The following is an 18,583-nucleotide window of genomic DNA, read 5'->3' as shown; positions in this document are numbered from 1 at the left end:
AATCTAAAATGGTGTCACCTCTTGTCGGTTCTATGATTATTTGGTGAAGAAATCTGTCAGCTATCACATTCAGGAATATCTGGGCCCTACCATTATTAGTAGCACTTGTCCTCCAATCTATATCTGGAAAATTAAAGTCTCCCATAATCACATAATTCCCAGTACGATTTATTTCATGAAAATACTAAGGAGGTCTCTATCCATATCCAAATTGGATCTTGGCGGAATTTACAATACCCCAAGCACTGTGTTAGTGTAGGGATATATATATATATATATATATATATATATATATATATATATATATATATATATATATATATATATATATTTTATAGTTGCCTTCACTTCTCTTCTAAACCAGGTCAGATTTTTAACCAGTACAGCCCTCTTCCTCAATTGTACCATTTTGGGAATCTAATAAGGTGTTCTTACAAGATTCCCATCATTTACATTTTTTTGATTAAATTCTTCCTCCCAGTTGACTTGGTTCATAATTGGTTTTCAGCTTTTCATCAAAATTTCTTAGACTGTAAGCTCTTCAGAGAAGGGACGGTTTCATCCTCTGTGTGTTCAGTGCATAGTTCATTGTGGACACCATCAGAATACAATCATAAATAACATTCATATTTCATCCGATTATTTTAAGAAGAAAGAATGACACTACTTTATAAAAAGGTTATCTCATGTACCCAGAAAATAAAATCTATCAATTAAGTTATGCACCAAGCAGAAAGTGAAGAATCTTCTGAGTGCCTAAGTATTATTCTCTGAAGACCTAAGGAATGGTAGGTATTTCCTTTTATTTAATAATAATTCTAACCCAGCTCTATAAATTACAGAGTATTATCAGTAACTTTTATATACTGAATTAGGGTTAGTTTAGCTAATTAATACTTTTTGGTAAATTAAGAAGACCTAATTCTATTCCCTGATACCACAGATACTCAGATACTATATCTGAAAAATGATGTCGCCGAGGGCTGACAACATCCATTGATCCTGTCCCCCACATTTGTGAAGCCAAATCACTGAAACGGCAGCCTACTTAACAAAAGAAGTCAGTTTTAACAAAACCCATAAATTCTGTTTTGCTGTATAAAAATCACAGTTTTGAAAGCAGTTAGTAATGTAAATTATAAGTTTGCCTCTGGACTCTTCACTGATGTGTAGCTAGTAAGGAGTTCTCTATATACCTGAAATGTTACATATAATTCAGCAAAAGCAGAGATCCAAATGCCAAACTGAGCTTTTGTGGATTTGGTTAGTGATGAACCACCGTCCAAAGGCTTGTTTCTGATGTGCACCCACAAGTTTAGATGCTAAATTTAAATACTTTGGTCTAGAAATTTCACAGGATCACTGCCTCACAAGATGTTCCAGGTAGGACTGACAGGGCACAAATAATGGTTCTTGCTGCTCTTTCATAGTATTCCAACTTTGCATTTTGTGTTGCAATAACAATAAAGAACTGGGGATAAGATCAGCGATGTTAGATAATGTGATGTAAACACACAAAGAGATTGGGCACAACAATTTCCTACCATTAGTTCTCCATTTAGAAATGCGTTCAGTCAGAAGAAGGCCACACATGTGTTTAACTTCCTGGGTCTTTACCTTGCAAAATTTGCTTTTTGTGAATATTTCTCAAATTCCTTTTTGAATATGTTTACCCTTTCAGCTTTTGCTGATGCCTTTGACAGTTCATTCCACACATACATGACCCTCTGTAAAGACATTTTTGTTAATATCCATTGTTGCCCAGGCCTTTCATAGCTTCATGTTTTCTTGTTTTTGAGCCCGTTGAATAGGCAGTTTGAAGAGCAGCTGGCTAAAGCTGAACCGAGGCAAGACTGACTGGATACTAGTAGGAAGATGGAAGACCTTTGAAGAACTTGCTACCTCTATACTATACTCTTCTACTGAGGACATCTGCCCACTGAATGTTAAGCCAGGTTGCTGCAACATTGGGCTCCTTTTGGAGATCTGAGCATTTTTAGATGCTCAAATAACAATGGCAGCACAGAACATCCACTTACTACTGTTAGTGGACAGAAGAATACCACTTCCCAACAGACTCAGATCTGGCCACAGTGATACATACATTTGTTACTTCTGGGCTGGATTATTACAATTGATTATATCTGGGATGACATCACAGACCCTGAAAAATCACCAAATAGCACAAAACACAGCAGCTCGTTGTTTAGCAACACAGGTCACTGTGCACAAATCTCCTAGTTGCTTTTTTCTATACACTGACTCCCACTGAAAACAAAGTCTAATTTCAGGTCTCTGTCCTCATATTCAAAGCCCTCAATAGGAATGGGTCTGTATTCCTCAGAGGCTGCCTCTCTGTGCAATCATAACTTCCCATGATAGCTAGCCTCTGCCGGAACCATGAAAATATCAACAAATAGAGACAGGCTTGTGAGTGTAGGAGACAAATCTTTCACAACTGAACCTCAGGTAAGAATGATTTGGGGCCTTCTTAGTTCAGGACTACCTGCAAAACTCTCTTTCTTTCTTTCTCTTTCTTTCTTTCCATAAGGGCTTCATAAGCACATAGACCCACTCCTTAACACACACACGACTAACTAAGCTATTTTTCCTATAGGCTGTGAAGAAAGAAAGAGAAAGATATTATTTTTTCTTTTATTTTTAAAACAGAGCTTATCAGAGAAATGGAAAAAAGCTATTAACATTTTCAACCAACTCTAAATTTTAAGTATTGTGGGGAGGAGCATACAAGTACGTAGATAAGATATAATAAGATAACTATTATTCTATGAAATGGCTTCTACCTTTTCTACCCCTATCTGAATAGCCGATAGCTTTTTCTAATTAATGCAATTCTGACCCAGACAGTAGCTATGCAAACATACCCAATGGCTGTATTACCTGGAAGCTTCTGTGATCAATGTGATTATCTTCTTATGTACTTTTCTCAATGTTTAAATATTACCCCTGTAATGTGACACCTAGAACTGTTCACAGAACAGCAACTACATAATCAGGAATGACCGCCATGAAGCCACAAGCATGTCAAAGCCTATGCTTACTGCTCACATACCAGCATGACTATGAAATGACAGAGTCATTTTGTGTATTATTGACATACAAAGAAGCAGACCAAGTATTCCACTCTGCTTGAAGTGAAAGTCTGAGAAATTAACTTGATTGGTCAACTCTGGTAAAATTCAAAGCAACACAATTAACTCTTTATCCAGTCAAGTATTGGTACACATTTGTACCAATTTGCCTATATTGGGATTTCAAGCAATATTTAAAATTCTATTATTATCTTTCTGTTTGGACTATGAAACCTGGTGTTTATTATCTTCTGCATTGAACATCTACATCAATAGCACATTTACCTCCACAGACCATCTTTGGTGGGTGCCGTCTCTAAGGGGAAAAGAATATCAATTTAAATGATCTAGAGTTCTTAACACACAGTAAAACAAAATTAATGTGATTAAATTGATTATGCCTTGATCTGCATGCTATTATGTTCTAAAGATTGTGACAGTAAGATTATTCTAACTAAACACTCCTGCAGAAATATATAAAGTTTCTGAACTTGGTAATATGGATAAGTACAAATGGTTTGTACAATCACGGGATCAGATTTAAGATTAACATATACTTGTATTTCCTTTTGCCTCAGGATGGACAAACCAAAAGATAAAGGGAATATGATCCCGCAATTAAATGCAGTGGGTCTTTATCTGGGCAGATGAAAAGGAGTGATGGCCCTTTGAAAAGTCCCCACTGCCCTGGGTTATGAGAGGAAGTAAAAGGGGGCAACACCTGAGGTGAGCAAGATAGAACCAGAACCCCAGCTCAGATGAGATAGCACTGACCTACCAGAGGGAAGGATATTTATATCTTATGCCCTCCAGGTGGAAACCTTGACCTGCCGACTACTGAGAAGGAGGTAGGACAAATGCTGATGGCATGATGCAGTGCCAAATAAGCATGTAGCTTCAGTCATTTATGAACAAAACTCTCCTCTCATGTCCACAAGACATTTCTGTATGGATCTGAGGGGAGGTTTCTGGCAAGTATATTTTATCGGTTCTCTGAGGATTCCATAAAATAAGAAGTCTAATGCCCAGGATAGGAAATATACTTTTTAAATACTATGTGGACTCAAACAGTGAAGAAATGTTCTCTCTAAAAAAAAGTGTCAAAATCAAGGAGCAGGTAAGGGTATTCACTAACTGGACACCTCTCAGAAAGAAACACTGCATATGGGCCTAATCACATTTATTCTTACTGCCATATTAACTATCCCAAGCTTCCCAATTATTTTGCATTCACCTTTCTTAATTGATTTAAAGCATTCTAATAAAAGCTACAGGGAAAGTGCTTTCTCTTCCCTCACACACTATGCTGATGCACAAAGACATTAATTGATGAAAGCCACCTTAGGCAAAGCATTCAAACTGAAGTTGATTATACTACCAATTAAAGAATACACGCAAATGTTACCAAGTTTCCAATTAGAACATTTTAGGGGGCAAAATGTTACAGCAGATTTATGCATACTCTGCTTATTCATTTTCAAACTCGATAGTTAATTATGAAAATCTTGTAGTTCATTTTAGCATATGGACAGATCCAAAATATAAATGTAAATATTTGCGATTGAATAAATGAGACAAAGCATAATCACATATTTGGCTTCATTTTACAATAATATCTTAGTATGTTTAGTAACCACGACTTTTGCAACACTATGTTGTTCAATGGACAAATCAGTCAAGTGCCGTGTTGAACAAGGAACTATGCCAGAATATTTAATTGCATGAAATTAACTCAGATCTCATCTAACAGATTTTTGTACCAACAGCAGTGATCTCAAACTTCATCAAAGCAGAGTTCATTTTGCAAAAAATACTCATGGAAAATTTATTTCACTGTTTTCCAGCTCCAATAATAATCATGAATATTTGTTTGTTTATTTAGTTATTTTTGGTGTTCATACCCAGATGCTTCTAAGCATATTAAAAACCTAAAACCAATCGTTACTGTAAGGTAACAAGGCCCAATACTCAGAGCCAGTATAAAGTATAAAAATATTAAACAAATAACATTAAAATAAAAAATATCCAGTTTACACTTTTTGTGAGGTAATTATTATCAGTTGATGACTTTGGAAATGTTAACTATATAAACAAGATTCTTTCCTTTACCATCTGAAACAGATATGATGCCTAAAGACCAACCAAGAACGGAGCCCCTTTGTGCTAGGTGCTGTACAAACACAGAGTATTAGGCAGGCCCTGCCTTGAAGAGATAACAACATAAATAGATCAGACAGCCACAGGGTGTGGAAAGGGGTGTACGACACAAGTGGAGTGAACAATGTAATAGCAGCTGTCATGAATATAAAGGGAAGGGTAAACACCTTTAAATCCCTCCTGGCCAGAGGAAAAAACCCTTTCAGCTTTAAAGGGTTAAGAAACTAAAGATAACCTCGCTGGCACCTAACCAAAATGACCAATGAGGAGACAAGATACTTTCAAAACTGCAGGCGGGGGGGAGGGGGAGGGGAAGGGCTCTCTCTGTCTGTGTGATGCTTTTACTGGGAACAGAAAAGGAATGCAGTCTTAGAACTTAGTAAGTAATCTAGCTAGATATGCGTTAGATTCTGTTTTGTTTAAATGGCTGATAAAATAAGTAGTGCTGAATGGAATGTATATTCCTGTTTTTGTGTCTTTTTGTAACTTAAGGTTTTGCCTAGAGGGATTCTCTATGTTTTGAATCGGATTACCCTGTAAGGTATTTACCATCCTGATTTTACAGAGGTGATTCTTTTACTTTTTTTCTTCAATCAAAGTTCTTCTTTTAAGAACCTGATTGCTTTTTTCATTGTTCTTAAGATCCAAGGGTTTGGGTCTGTGTTCACCTATGCAAATTGGTGAGGATTTTTATCAAGCCTTCCCCAGGAAAGGGGGTGTAGGGTTTGTGGAGGATTTTGGCGGGGGGAGAAAGATGTTTCCAAGCAGGCTCTTTGCCGGTTATATATCTGTTAGACACTTGGTGGTGGCAGCAATAAAGTCACTATTCTGTGATACTTTCTCTTACGTAAACTCTGCAAAATCACCAGCATGCCTTTCTTTGACACATGACAAATTTCTTACTTTAATGTCCAATTATGATTAAATAAACTATTTTGCCCTTTTGAATTAATGTGTTTAAAATACATTTAGATGATTGTATAAAATGTTAGAATTATTGCTACATAATTAAAATAAAATATATAAAATGTGACTAATTATTACACTTATAAGGCCATATTGTGATTTTTCAGCAGAACTCTCTATTCAAATTCAATTTCTCTTGTGCTTAAAATCAATGGCACAATATGGCTCTTAGTCTTTATGATTTGGCAGGGTATTTACTGAGTAAAAAATTACTCCACATAACATACCTATAATTGAGAATTTCTATTGTAGAAAATTCTCTAGAGCAAGATAAAACATACATTTATAGTTATAGTCAAAATTGAGCAGATTCTCAAAGCCAAGCATATCTTCCAAGCATCAAGATTTTTTTTACATGTAGTTGCGTAGAAACCCCTCATACTCACTAGCATGTTACAATTACCTATCCTGTTGTTAAGTGTGCATAGAATGAGAATTCCACAGATGGATAACAATCCCTAAAGATTTGTTACTTAGAATTCTATGTTGAGAAGGGGTTCTGCATCACTTCCTTCAATAAACTATATGCTTTTTGTCATTCAGTTTCTAATCTGTTCTAAGCGGACAGCAGACATAGGGGGAAATGGTTATCTCATATATATGGTAGCTAAAAACACACATAATATGCCTGTTCTAATGTCACTCTGCAACAACTGTTACCATGTGATGTTTGATTACGAAAAGTAAAACTAGGGAAAAATCTGGCTGTTTTCATTTTGGATTCACTAAGAGCCCAATTCTGCCCCACAGAGGAAGTACTCAACATCTTGAAGGATTGGGTTCTAACTGCCAATGAACCAACAATGTCCCTGGGCTCAGTCCTGCTAGGCTGTGAGTGCCCTCAACAGGAGTGCAGGGCACTCAACACCTCACCTGCATGGAGAGTACTCAGCATTTTGCAGGATGCAGCCCTAAGTGACTGAAACTCTCTTAGCTGTATCTTGCTTTTATATTATTATTCATAAAATAGTCTTCTTGGGGAGGGTGGAAATCATTTTGAAACTGGAGAATATGGTTTAGATATAGGCTATACCTGTGTAATGAAATAGCATTTTTAATTGCTTTACATTGCACGACTTGCATATTATGCTGGCCTGTTCCAACTGCTGCCCCTTCTTAGGGCACTGACATTAGTGTACTGTTATGACACTAATGTTGCCCCTCTGCCAAGTGGCAACAGATCTCCAGGCCAAGACCATGCAGGTCACCTTACCTGTGGAGGAGCAATCAGTCATTATATATATAACTTGCTATACAAGAACTAGATATTATTATTTTATTACACGTATACACCAATCCTGGAATAGAGGTGGTCAAATGGCAGGTAGGTCATCTCTTCTTTCAGGAATCTCAGTCCAACACCAATGCCTGATTTCCAGGGGGCAACTGTGCCTCAGAGACTCTGCCTCTGACTTGGATCAGAGACCAAGACAGAAAGCAAACTCACCTGCTGCTCTCACAGATCCCTCTCCAAGGCCCACTACCTTGGAACAGAACTGTGCATAATCAAACTTATCAACACCACAGCATGTCTTCCAAAAACTGAACATTTTTTCACATACTAAGAAGAACATGAAAGACCATAAACTCCACCTGATACCTACCAAAACACTATGTTCCTGTGTTCATTATTTCACCCCGATATCCTAATTAAAAATAAATTGCAAAAGGCTAAATGCTAACAAAAAGGTGCTTAACAAATCAAACATACTACGTATGTTATGGTCATCCTTTAAGATTATATGTAGAATATAAGTGAAAAAGGCAATGGGGACATTTGCAGGTTATTTTTTTATTCTCGGGCTCTGTTCAGCTTTTAATTGTCTGCACAGCTCACAGAAGATTTCTGAGAGTCGTTGCTTTCATAGCCATCAATAACAATGAGGAGTCCTTGTAGCACCTTAGAGACTAACAAATTTATTTAGGAATAAGCTTTCATAAGCTATAACCTACTTCATCAGATGCATGGAGTGAAAAATACAGCAGGCAGGTATGGGCTGTATATTTATACCTGCCTACAGAATTTTTCACTCCATGCGTCTGATGAGGTGGGTTCTAGCCCATGAAAGCTTATGCCCAAATAAATGTCTTAGTCTCTAAGGTGCCACAAGGACTCCTTGTTGTTTTTGCTGATACAGACTAACACTGCTACCCCTCTGAAACCTATAGCCATCAATGTTGCCCTTTATTCTAAAGGTTACCCCCCTCTCAGAAGCAGCTGCATATAGCGGAATCCAGTCTTACATTGCTCCTTAATTCTAACTTTTTCTGTACAGGACAGTGGAGCTCAATGAAGGCACCACAGAGCAATTGACAGTCAGTTCTGAAAGTGGAAGTTCTGAAATGGAGCTGGAGCTGCTAGCAACCGGCTCAAAAGTCTGTGTTCTTCCTCTACAAATGGTGATCACCAAGGAGGGAGCCCTATATGGAGGGAAAGAAGGCAAGATTCCCCTCACCTTGTCTCCATAGCCAGTGAAAGGTGTGATGAGCCCCAAACCTCTGCAGCCAGTAACTTTACTGGGTGAAGGAGATCCAAGCCTCAACATGTATGGTCACTTTTTATTTTTTTAAATGTAAAAGAGGTCCTGAATAGAAGCAGGTTTCTCTGGCCCCACTTCTCTGGCCACACAACTGGGTTGACCACAGCTCCCCACACTTCTCTTCCATAGCCAGCACTGTTTACTGACCCGGTGGGTAACTTCGCTTTCTGCATGGTTAACCTGGAGCATAAGAGCCATATGAAACCTTTTAGAGCTTCTGAGCCTTAGTAGCACTATAATGCAACTTTTAGTCAGAATAAAAAAACTTTACTTTTTCAGATTTCACTTAAGGAAAATATCCAGCTCAACCTAGACAGCCCTTGGGACCTAACTTACAGCAGGTTCTGGGGCTACTCTATGGACTGCAGCATGGCCAAAAGTCTCCACAATGTTGCATACTGCGACCTCACCCCATATTGTCCCTCCTCCCCAACCTATACACCTGGCAGGTCCCCTACATCAGTGCTGGTATAGGAGTCCTCAAAATGCAGACTTCTGGATCCTTCTATAGCTCTTGCACCAGGAGAAACCTCCCTAGGCTGGACATGAGGCATTTAGGGCTCCTTTATGCCTCACTGGCTGGTTTACCTGAAGTAAAAAGGCTAGAGCAGAAGTGAGGATCTCACCTGCAGTCTCCAAACTCAATTTTTTTTTTAGTTCCTTACAGTCTGACTCTACAAGGGGCTGCACATTTCCAGAGATGAACTGAATGCTGCTCACAGCACCATGGAGGAAGATCTCAACACCTTGTAGAACTCACTCCAAATCAGCAACTGTAATGTATAATTTAGGTTGACTATGCATTTATTATTCTTAGAAGAAGAAAACAAAACCCCAACTGACGAACTGAAAGAATTAAAAAATTGAATAGGGCAATTGATGAGGAGTGGTTCAGTTTACCATATTTATTCCCTCATTTGGATAGCTCTGAAATTTTTATCTGGATGCAACAAAAAAAGGATTTTTATCTAAAGCTTACATAGCCCTATTATATGGGAATAGTCATTTTCTGCTTTTGCTTTTACTAGTCTCAGATTTACAGTCAGCTATTACATAAAATATCCTTCTTATTCATGAAATTTAGGAAGAGTACTTTGCAAGGTAAAAAGATTTGGTAAAAGCATCAATCTCTAACATTGCATTAAAATAAAGCAGAACATCACCCCGAATAAGCCAGCATCTTTAGAAGAAATCAGCTTTCAGAATTACCATGTAACACTCGTGATGTTCCATTACAGCAGGACAGGATAGAGCTGAGCAACCATGACTAAAGATTCCCAGAATAACGTCCTACAATATGGTGGACTGAAAGCCAAATAGGAAAGGATTGCCGAACTGTGAGGTTAAAATGGAGAAACAGGGATTGCAAAAGTCACCACAACATCACTGCATAATACCTTTAGAGCAGTGGTTCTCAAAGCCGGTCCGCCGCTTGTTCAGGGAAAGCCCCTGGTGGGCCGGACCGGTTTGTTTACCTGCCGCGTCCGCAGGTTCGGCCAATCGCAGCTCCCACTGGCCGCGGTTTGCCGCTCCAGGCCAATGGGGGCTGCGGGAAGGGTGGCCAGCACAGCCTTTGGCCCGCGCCGCTTCCCGCAGCCCCCATTGGCCTGGAGTGGCGAACCGCGGCCAGTGGGAGCCGCAATTGGCCGAACCTTCGAACACGGAAGGTAAACAAACCGGTCCGGCCCGCCAGGGGCTTTCCCCGAACCAGCGGCGGACCGGCTTTGAGAACCACTGCTTTAGAGGACTTTAGAAACACTGGGTCAAATTCACACTGATTTACAACAAACAGCAGGCCTTTGGCAGTGTTTTGCAAGGAAATTCACCTCCTTTCACCATCAACGACTTCCCTGGAGTTTCATGGTGTGAGGTGAGTTATGTACATATTATCATCTGCATTTTTCTGGTGGGGAAGCTGAGGCAGAAAGGTTAAGCGGCTTGCCTGAGGAGAGAGAGGGGTTCAGTGTTAGAAATGGAATTAGGACTCATGAATTCCTGGTATGTGAGCCTCACCTCTGCTCCAGACTCTTTCAACTGGGGAAAAGGACCAGAGTGGGGTAAAGGAGCCCTAAAAGTATCATATACAGCTGGGGAAGGTGACCCCAGTGCCAATACTACAGAGATAGCTGTAAGGCTCCAAGGACCTCACTGCAAACCGTGGCATGGGGGAAAGTTGAAGAAGGGCAGGAGGCAGTGCTTTATTTGTGCAGGGCTGAGTCCCGGCACCTCTAGACTTAGCAATCCACAGCCCCTGGGCTTGCTGCATCAGTTATGAATGCAAAAAAAAAAATGCTTGAGCCCTGGCACCTCTTCCATTACAAGTTAAGCAGGAGGTCTTTGCTGGGTGGGGGGGGGAAGGGGTGGGGGAAGGAATGGAGAAGGGGAGATCTTTAGCACTCAGCAGAATTGAGAGTCTGGACAGCCATATGGCAGCCCAAAGAAACTGTTGTAATTTAGACAGTCCCTTGAAGCTGTGTAAATTATGTGCAGCCTCTTGCACCTAGAACAGTCCAGGATTAGGAGGATACAAAGGTGGCTTCAAGCTACTTTAGTCACTACCCCGGAGCTGTGAGTTCTGTGCTGTGCTTCTTAGGGTATGTCTACACTTCGAGCTGAGTGGGTGTGACTCCCAGCTCGCTAGCATGCTAAAAATAGAGTGTAGCCACAGCAGTACCCCGAGTATGTGCCTAGGGTCTCGGAAGGGCATGTACTCAGCGGCTAGTTTATCCTGCAGCTCATGCTGCTGCAGCTACTCTCTATTTTTCGCAAGCTAGCTCAAGCATGCCTCCTTGAGCTGAGAATCATACCCCCACTTTGCCACTTACATAGCTGAGTTGCAAGTGTAGACCAGGACAAAACAAGTTCAGCACAGTTTCAGAAAGTCATCGTTTAAACCAGCTTCAGCATAAAATTAAATATGTAGCAAAAGAAAAAGAAATGCATTTATCTACTACTGTGTACATTTCATAGCTCACTTGGATTTTTCACTGTTTTTCTCTCATTGCATTTGCCTTCATCGTTCCTCCTGTCAATCCGACATCAATCTGTGTTTATATTTTGAAAATATAAAATCTCACTCCTTAATTTTAACCTGTTGCTAAAACTCAGAAGACTGGGAAAAAAAAAAAAAAAAAAAACACTGCACAGGGTCTCTTCTAATCTAGGCTTCTCAAAAGGTGACCTCTTTTGTTCATTTAGTTCTGAAGATTTAGTGACTAAAAAGAAAAGCTAAGAGGTATTACAAGAAATGTCTGTTGATGGTTTTAAATTTATTTTTATTAAAAACAGCTCACTGGGAGAAAGGCAGGCCTTTTTGCTATTATACTGAATGTGTCAAACACAATACAACCACTGGATCTCAAGAAAGGAATTCAAAATAAGAGAAATGAATGAATGATGAACCTTGAAATTCAAGCTTTTTTGTTTATTTGACTTACCTTTATAAGAGAAAAAGAGTGATTGATTATATATTCTTGCTCTTCCTACAAATGTGTGTGGCTAAGGGAGACATTTCCCATCTATTACCATAGAGAGCCAATATCATTAAATTTTAATGTTTAAAAAGAAAGCTTCTTTTGGTAAAGCTAACATATAGGAGTAGCAATTGTAAACTTCCATTAATCTCCAGTTCAGGCTTCTTTTATTTCTTTTTCTTGGGTGTGAATGAAGGTAGGATTAGATTATTGTTATGAGCAGAGGCTCTATTTCTGAATATACACAGTAACAGAAACCGCTTCCATGGTAACATAATACAAGAGTAGCCAAAGCCATGATGCCTATGGAGATGATTCCAGCCGGGTAAATCACATGGCTGACTCATTGTCTAACTGACCAGTAAAATCAACTGATTTCAACTAAAATAACAAAAATCCTAGAAGTCAGCTATTGCAAAAGTGGAATTACAATGAAGGGGCTTTACCTAATGTCTGATTTTGATAAGCATTAATAATTCATTTTCCTGTGTGACTCACTTATCGCCAGTGTTCCATCGAATCAAAAATCTATCTACAGGTACAGATTTAATTGCCACCTCCCTCCCTCCCCGCCCACCATCAAATGGTGGGGAAACTTAATGGGGCCAGCAATGAAAGGGATACAGTCCCAGGAGTAAGGAAGAGAGACATTTGTCAAGGTATAATAGGTAGCTCCTCCCCCTGGGAGTCTCTGGCACCCACTGGCCAGCTAAAGGAGACGGGTGTTGATTGGCCAGCATTCCCCAGGTTCCAGGATTAGCCCAGCACAGGGGCCACATGGACTCCTTTCAGGTCCAGTTCAGCAGCCCACCCTACCCATCTGAACTAGGAATGGGAACTCAGCCTGACAGATGCTGCAGGGTCTAGCCAATCGCCTGTTTAGGGAGTCAGGAAAGAATTTTTTTCTCCCTTGGGCCAATTGGCAGATGACCAGGGAGATTTTTGTCTTCCTTGCAGCACCTTCAAGCCACAGTGGGTTAAGTAGGAACATGCTTAGTACCCAGCTGAGTTACTGGGGTGGAGTTGTTTATTCGTCACAGCATGCAGCTGGTTTCCAGTGCAGCTAAGAGAATAAAATGAACGGTTTCCAAAGGTAAAAAACCTAGTATTTTGATGATAGTCCTTGGGCTCATGTGACAGGGTGAGACCTTTTAGCCCTTGCAAGCTGAGGTCCCCACCCTGCTGTACAATTTGTCCCCTTCACACGGGTTGGGGGGGGAGAGGATGCTAGGATTCAGAGAACCGAGTCTTGGGGGGTAGTCTGGGGAGATCCTACCCTGTGTTATGGGTTATATGGTACAGAGCCCTGTAACCCTTCCACTGGAACCAATTAAATGCCTGATATAAAAGAGGATGGGTGATGGGGAGGTAGAGCCCCTCCTCTGTTTTAAAGTTTAATACAAGTTGTGGCCTGCCACTTAATTTCATGCATGTGTCCTCATTTTGCTGCTGTGTCCATGTCAAAGTGTATATGCTCTTTCCACTCAGACATCAGTACACAAAATCTATTGACTTTATTTAGAATCATTTCCCCATAGCAGAGGGCAGTATTTGACCCCAGACCCTTTAAAGTTTTTCCCTGGCACAGAGGCCAGTTTTAAAGTTGCAGTAAGTTGTACTGTACAATTTGCAGCTTTTTAAAAAAGCGGTTCGTAGTTAACTCATCAATGCACCACACATTAGTGGTTAGCAGTTATCTGAAATGCACAGGTCTGCATGACCATGAAGCCTATCAAAGTATTATATCCTGGCAACATTGCTAAAATGTAGGATCAAATAAATCTAACATATAGTACTATACATGGCTTCATAATCACCAGAGCTCATTTTCTTAAGACTTTAAATGCAACATTTTTTGTTAAAGAAATGTTAAAATATATGGTCTTTTCTAATATTTTAGCCTTAAAGTCTCTTGAAATGCTTTTGACATGTTACAATTACAAAATATTTTGAGCAAGATTTGTGAGCCATGAGATATTTGTCTTTGCCTCAAGCTGGGAAAGCTTGTATACTTTTTGTTCAGAAATTCTAACGAGCCTGGTATTATTTTTGACATCCTTTTCGATCTGAAATAGTTCAATTCCATAGCTATATTTTGTTAGCTATACAATCCCTCTAGCACTTACATTCTGTCCTATTTTTCTGTCTCATTATGAACTCCCATTAATGATAATAGGAGTTATGTATGAGTACTAAAGGATAACGGACCCCTATATTTAGGTCAAATATGAATGGCTCAGCAAAAATAACACCAGAAATATAAGATAAATAATTTGCATAAGCAAACATAGGGATTTGAAAGTGCAACGGGTAAATGCACACTCTGCATGTGCATCCACTGTGCTTACTTTGGAAATGTCGCCCCTAATGTGCATGTATGAGGGACAAAAATAATCTGGAGATTTAAGAATCCTTCAGTGGAGTGTGACACCAGCCCAGGGGAGCTCAGAATCCGCCATTGCCATTCATTAAAGAAAAATATTAGAGCCCAATCCAGCAAACACAATTACCAGGCAAAGCTTTGACTGCCCTGAGTAGCCTCATGAATGCTAGTGGGGGTCACTCATAGTGGTAAGCACTGTTGTGATAATTGGGTTTACAGATTTACCCTAATTGGGAGTTCAATTGTAAAAAGTCAGTGCTAGTTCATAAGCTGTAACAATAACCTACAACAACAAACATTGATGGGAAAAAGTATGAAATAGTCCAAACAAAAAGACTTATTGATCTAACTCAAAGACTTTGTTAAGATCATGCTTGGTTAACAAGAAAAGTGTAAAACCAGAAATCAGTGAATCAAAATTGGTGTGTTAGAAACTAGACCTAATTGGTGGACAAAATAATGACAAGATGGGCCATTCTCTTTTTGGGTTCTTAAAGAAAGACTTTGGGAGAAAAATTGGCTACTGGAGTGAGCTTCATCATCATGACTACTATCCCCTCACCTCCCCACGCATCTCCTGGGAACCCAGGTCCTCATCATCCTAATCCTGGGAGATGTCCAGACCAGACCAGGCCAGAGAGAGGGACGCAGATGACACGACCACCTCTACCAGCTCCAGCTGAAGCCCAAACACCCTGGTGGGATGAAATGGGATTTAATTTTAACAGCAGCAGCAACAGCTCCAGCCCATCTCAGCTAACTTCTCTTTTCCCAAAAGGGACAGTTATTACCCTCTGATACCATCTCAGAGACTGCCAGACAAGGGTTTTTTTTCCCTTCTAAAAGCTCTCTCCAGCTAAAGGGAAAGGGAACAAGGGATGTTGTTAAAGTGAAAGCTTATTTAATACTTTATATTTCAAATGCTATAACTGTTTTCCTTCTTCCTTTATCTTTAATAAAAGGTTAATATTTTTAATGCTGTGTTTGCCCTGGTACTACGCAGGCTGAGGTCTCTGTATACCAAACCCTGGACCTTGTTTAACACTGTTTAATGCTGGACAGTGACTGGGTTATATTAACACCTTTAGCCCATATATTCCATCTTAATTAATACAACAGCACACATTTTTAAAAATTATGACTATGAGGTTGTAAGCCATCCAAAGTCTCATCCATTTCCATAAAGGATATTTTTTCCATAAGCAAAAAAATAAGTAAACATTCAGGACCAAATGTTCAAAGCTGGTGTCTACATTGCACCTTAAGGTCTTTGTTTGCTTACAAAGAAGAAAAATGTATTCACTCAAGAGTTTGGCCAGAGCTGTAAATGGTGGTCTGTGTGTACAATTTATAGGTGTTCAAAGGGTACAGACACTATCTGAAAATTAGGCCTTTTGAGTATTGTTAAAATTCATAAGTGGCAGGAAGTTAAGAAGTAAGTTTGGAACTCTGTCTTTATCTTTCATTATTTTGCTCAATAATTGCAACTATAGCTTTTGTTTTGTAACCTCTGAATACCGGGTGATTCTACACACCAACATTTCTGCTGCAATACCAAAGCAGAATTAGGTAAGTAAACTGTTTCAATGCTGCCAAAAATAAAAGGTAAATGGGACAACACATGTTGTTGCCCTGTGAACATGAAGCATAATATTTAAATACCAGCACTTAAAAATACCATCCCATTCTGCATCAGTGAAGAAGCAACAGTGAAGTACTGAAGGGAGAAATTTTAGCTTTGACTCTTTTTCAGCCTCAGCATTACCTTCAGTGAATTTAAATCAGGCTGTTTATATTATTTAGATGATTGTTGTGCCTTAGTTTCCACACCCGCAGATTAAAGAACATCATTCTTTAAGCAATTACTGTGTAGCTATTTTTTTTTTTACCTGATTTCCTCCCATGCCATGGCAGTTGAATATACCCACTTTTTCATTTTCCTTGCGGCCCATGTTATCCAAACATTGGTTGGTTTCAACATTTCTGATCTGAAGAAAACATAAAGGTGAAAACAAATGCAGGTAGTTAAAAGGAAGAGAAAAAGAAAAGAAACCAGAAGACTCTGCAAAAAACATTAGGATTAAATTTGTAGACCTAGATACTACAGATGCTCTTTGAAAAATGTAATTCCAAACCTCACATTTATGTGTGAAAATAAGATAACTGCATGAGCAACTACCCATCTGAATGTTCAGTTACATGATCCGAATGCACCAATGTTTTAACCTGCAACATGTGCATTCCCAGCTTTGAACAAAGAACATCTCCAAGCACATGAAAAATATCACAAAGCAGCGCATTGTGATTTAAATGTGTTACTTGTATGTATAAAAATTCACCTCTCCTTCTATGTCAATGGACTGTTTTGCCTTAATTATCTAATAAAATATTACCTTTCCGGAAGAAAGTGACATAGGACAAAATTATTTGTCTTCAAAATTGGTTGTTGTTTTTCCAAGTGAAGCAGGGCTGACTCCACTCTCCATTTTTCCCAGGTAGATCCGCTGAGTAACACACAGTTCTGTGTGTGGTCGTTTCAGATAAGACCTTAAAGACTGAGGCCCCACCTGCTCTGCACAGACTTTAACAATCTTATGGCGCTTTCATAAGTGTAATGGTTTGCCCTAATGCCCTTTGACTAAAAGTGGTTTCCCCTCCCCCACTGTAATACAATATACTGTGCAGTGGGTTGTCACCAGCATGTGTTGCCCATATTTTAACACGGGGCTCCAACTAAACATTCCCCCTTACTCTGTGACAACCCTTCCATCCTCACAGGCATACACAATTAGAGAGGCCTGAGAAATTTGGAAATCTGTTTATTTTCTCCATTTAAACAAAACCATACGCTCAGAGCAATAAACATGGAATAATGCACTAAATGGGAAACTTTTCTTCAATGCACTTTAACAGCATATTTTATAGTTTGCTCCTGAAAATACAATGATGGCTTGACTTTCCGTAGTGCTGAGCATACAGAGTTCCCACTAGAGTCAGTGGGAACTTAAGGTGCTCAAATCTCTGAAAATCAGATCACGAATATATTGATAGTTTATCACAATGTCTAACAAATGCAATTGTGTGTGTGCACGTGCATGCATGTAATAAAGCAAACGTAGCAGATACCCCATATAGAATCTATCACCCACCCCCCCAGGGAATACTTTTTAAAATATTGTTGGCACAATCTGGTGTATTCCTAAGGCAAAAATATTTGCTCTTCAAGAATTCTGGTAAGATGATTTTCTAGTATCTGGGTATCTGTCTAGGTCCTTATATTGCGTCCATCAACATGGTGCCTGTGTGCCTACTTACCAGACAAGTGGGTGAATTCAGAAACAGTCTCCTCAACCCTTGCCTTCACTTTGTAGACAGAACTGAAACAAGTGACACTACAATCCCTTTTGAGGCCCCATCAGCACACCACGTGATACTGTCTGGCACCCCAAAGTTTCAATGAAGCTGCATGTACAAAATGTGTAAAGTTCTCATCATACACAAAAGTTATTCTTTTATTTATTATCCTTCTTCAGAAGAAAGGAGCTCAGACCCTAAAGAATGTGTCTTACAAATAAAGCGTTTTTTCCCCTTTCAGTAGGAGAGGGGGAATTTCCAACAGCAATACACAAAGTACAAATGCATCTTTAGCTCTCATGCATCCTTTATGAAAAACCATTGTGATACTGCATAATTCCAAAATACTTCAATGTCTTGATTAAACATTTACATGTAATACAATTATCCATCAGCTGCAATTACAAATACCACTTACTGGTGCCTAACTGGTATTGTATGTACGGGATAAATCCAGCTGGAATGTAATTAAATCAGAATTAAATCACCGATACAAGTAAAATCAGATTATTTTAATATATTACACAATACCAAGGAGGACTGGAAGGGGACGGTCTTTACAACCTAACAACATTGCTTCTTAATCAGCTAAAGGAGGTCACTATTCACAAACACAAG

General features: G+C 39.3%; 1 protein-coding gene across 14 annotated transcripts in view; it reads right to left on the bottom strand.

Annotated features, from left to right (window-relative positions):
• The window catches only part of GALNT13 (polypeptide N-acetylgalactosaminyltransferase 13), a 504,126-nt gene that overhangs the window by 202,391 nt on the left and 283,152 nt on the right, over positions 1-18,583 (bottom strand). For all 14 annotated transcript variants that reach the window (XR_012154256.1, XR_012154250.1, XR_012154254.1 and 11 more), the window contains one exon: positions 16,501-16,599. Coding sequence is in view for 7 of the 14 variants with exons in the window: in XM_073305505.1 (XP_073161606.1) it covers positions 16,501-16,599 (99 nt within the window). In the remaining 7 variants the exon portion in view is untranslated. The remainder of the gene's footprint in view (positions 1-16,500; positions 16,600-18,583) is intronic.

Source organism: Lepidochelys kempii, chromosome 11 (genome assembly GCF_965140265.1).
Source record: "Lepidochelys kempii isolate rLepKem1 chromosome 11, rLepKem1.hap2, whole genome shotgun sequence".
NCBI classification, from domain to species: domain Eukaryota; kingdom Metazoa; phylum Chordata; order Testudines; family Cheloniidae; genus Lepidochelys; species Lepidochelys kempii.
This window is presented reverse-complemented; position numbering and strand designations above follow the sequence as displayed.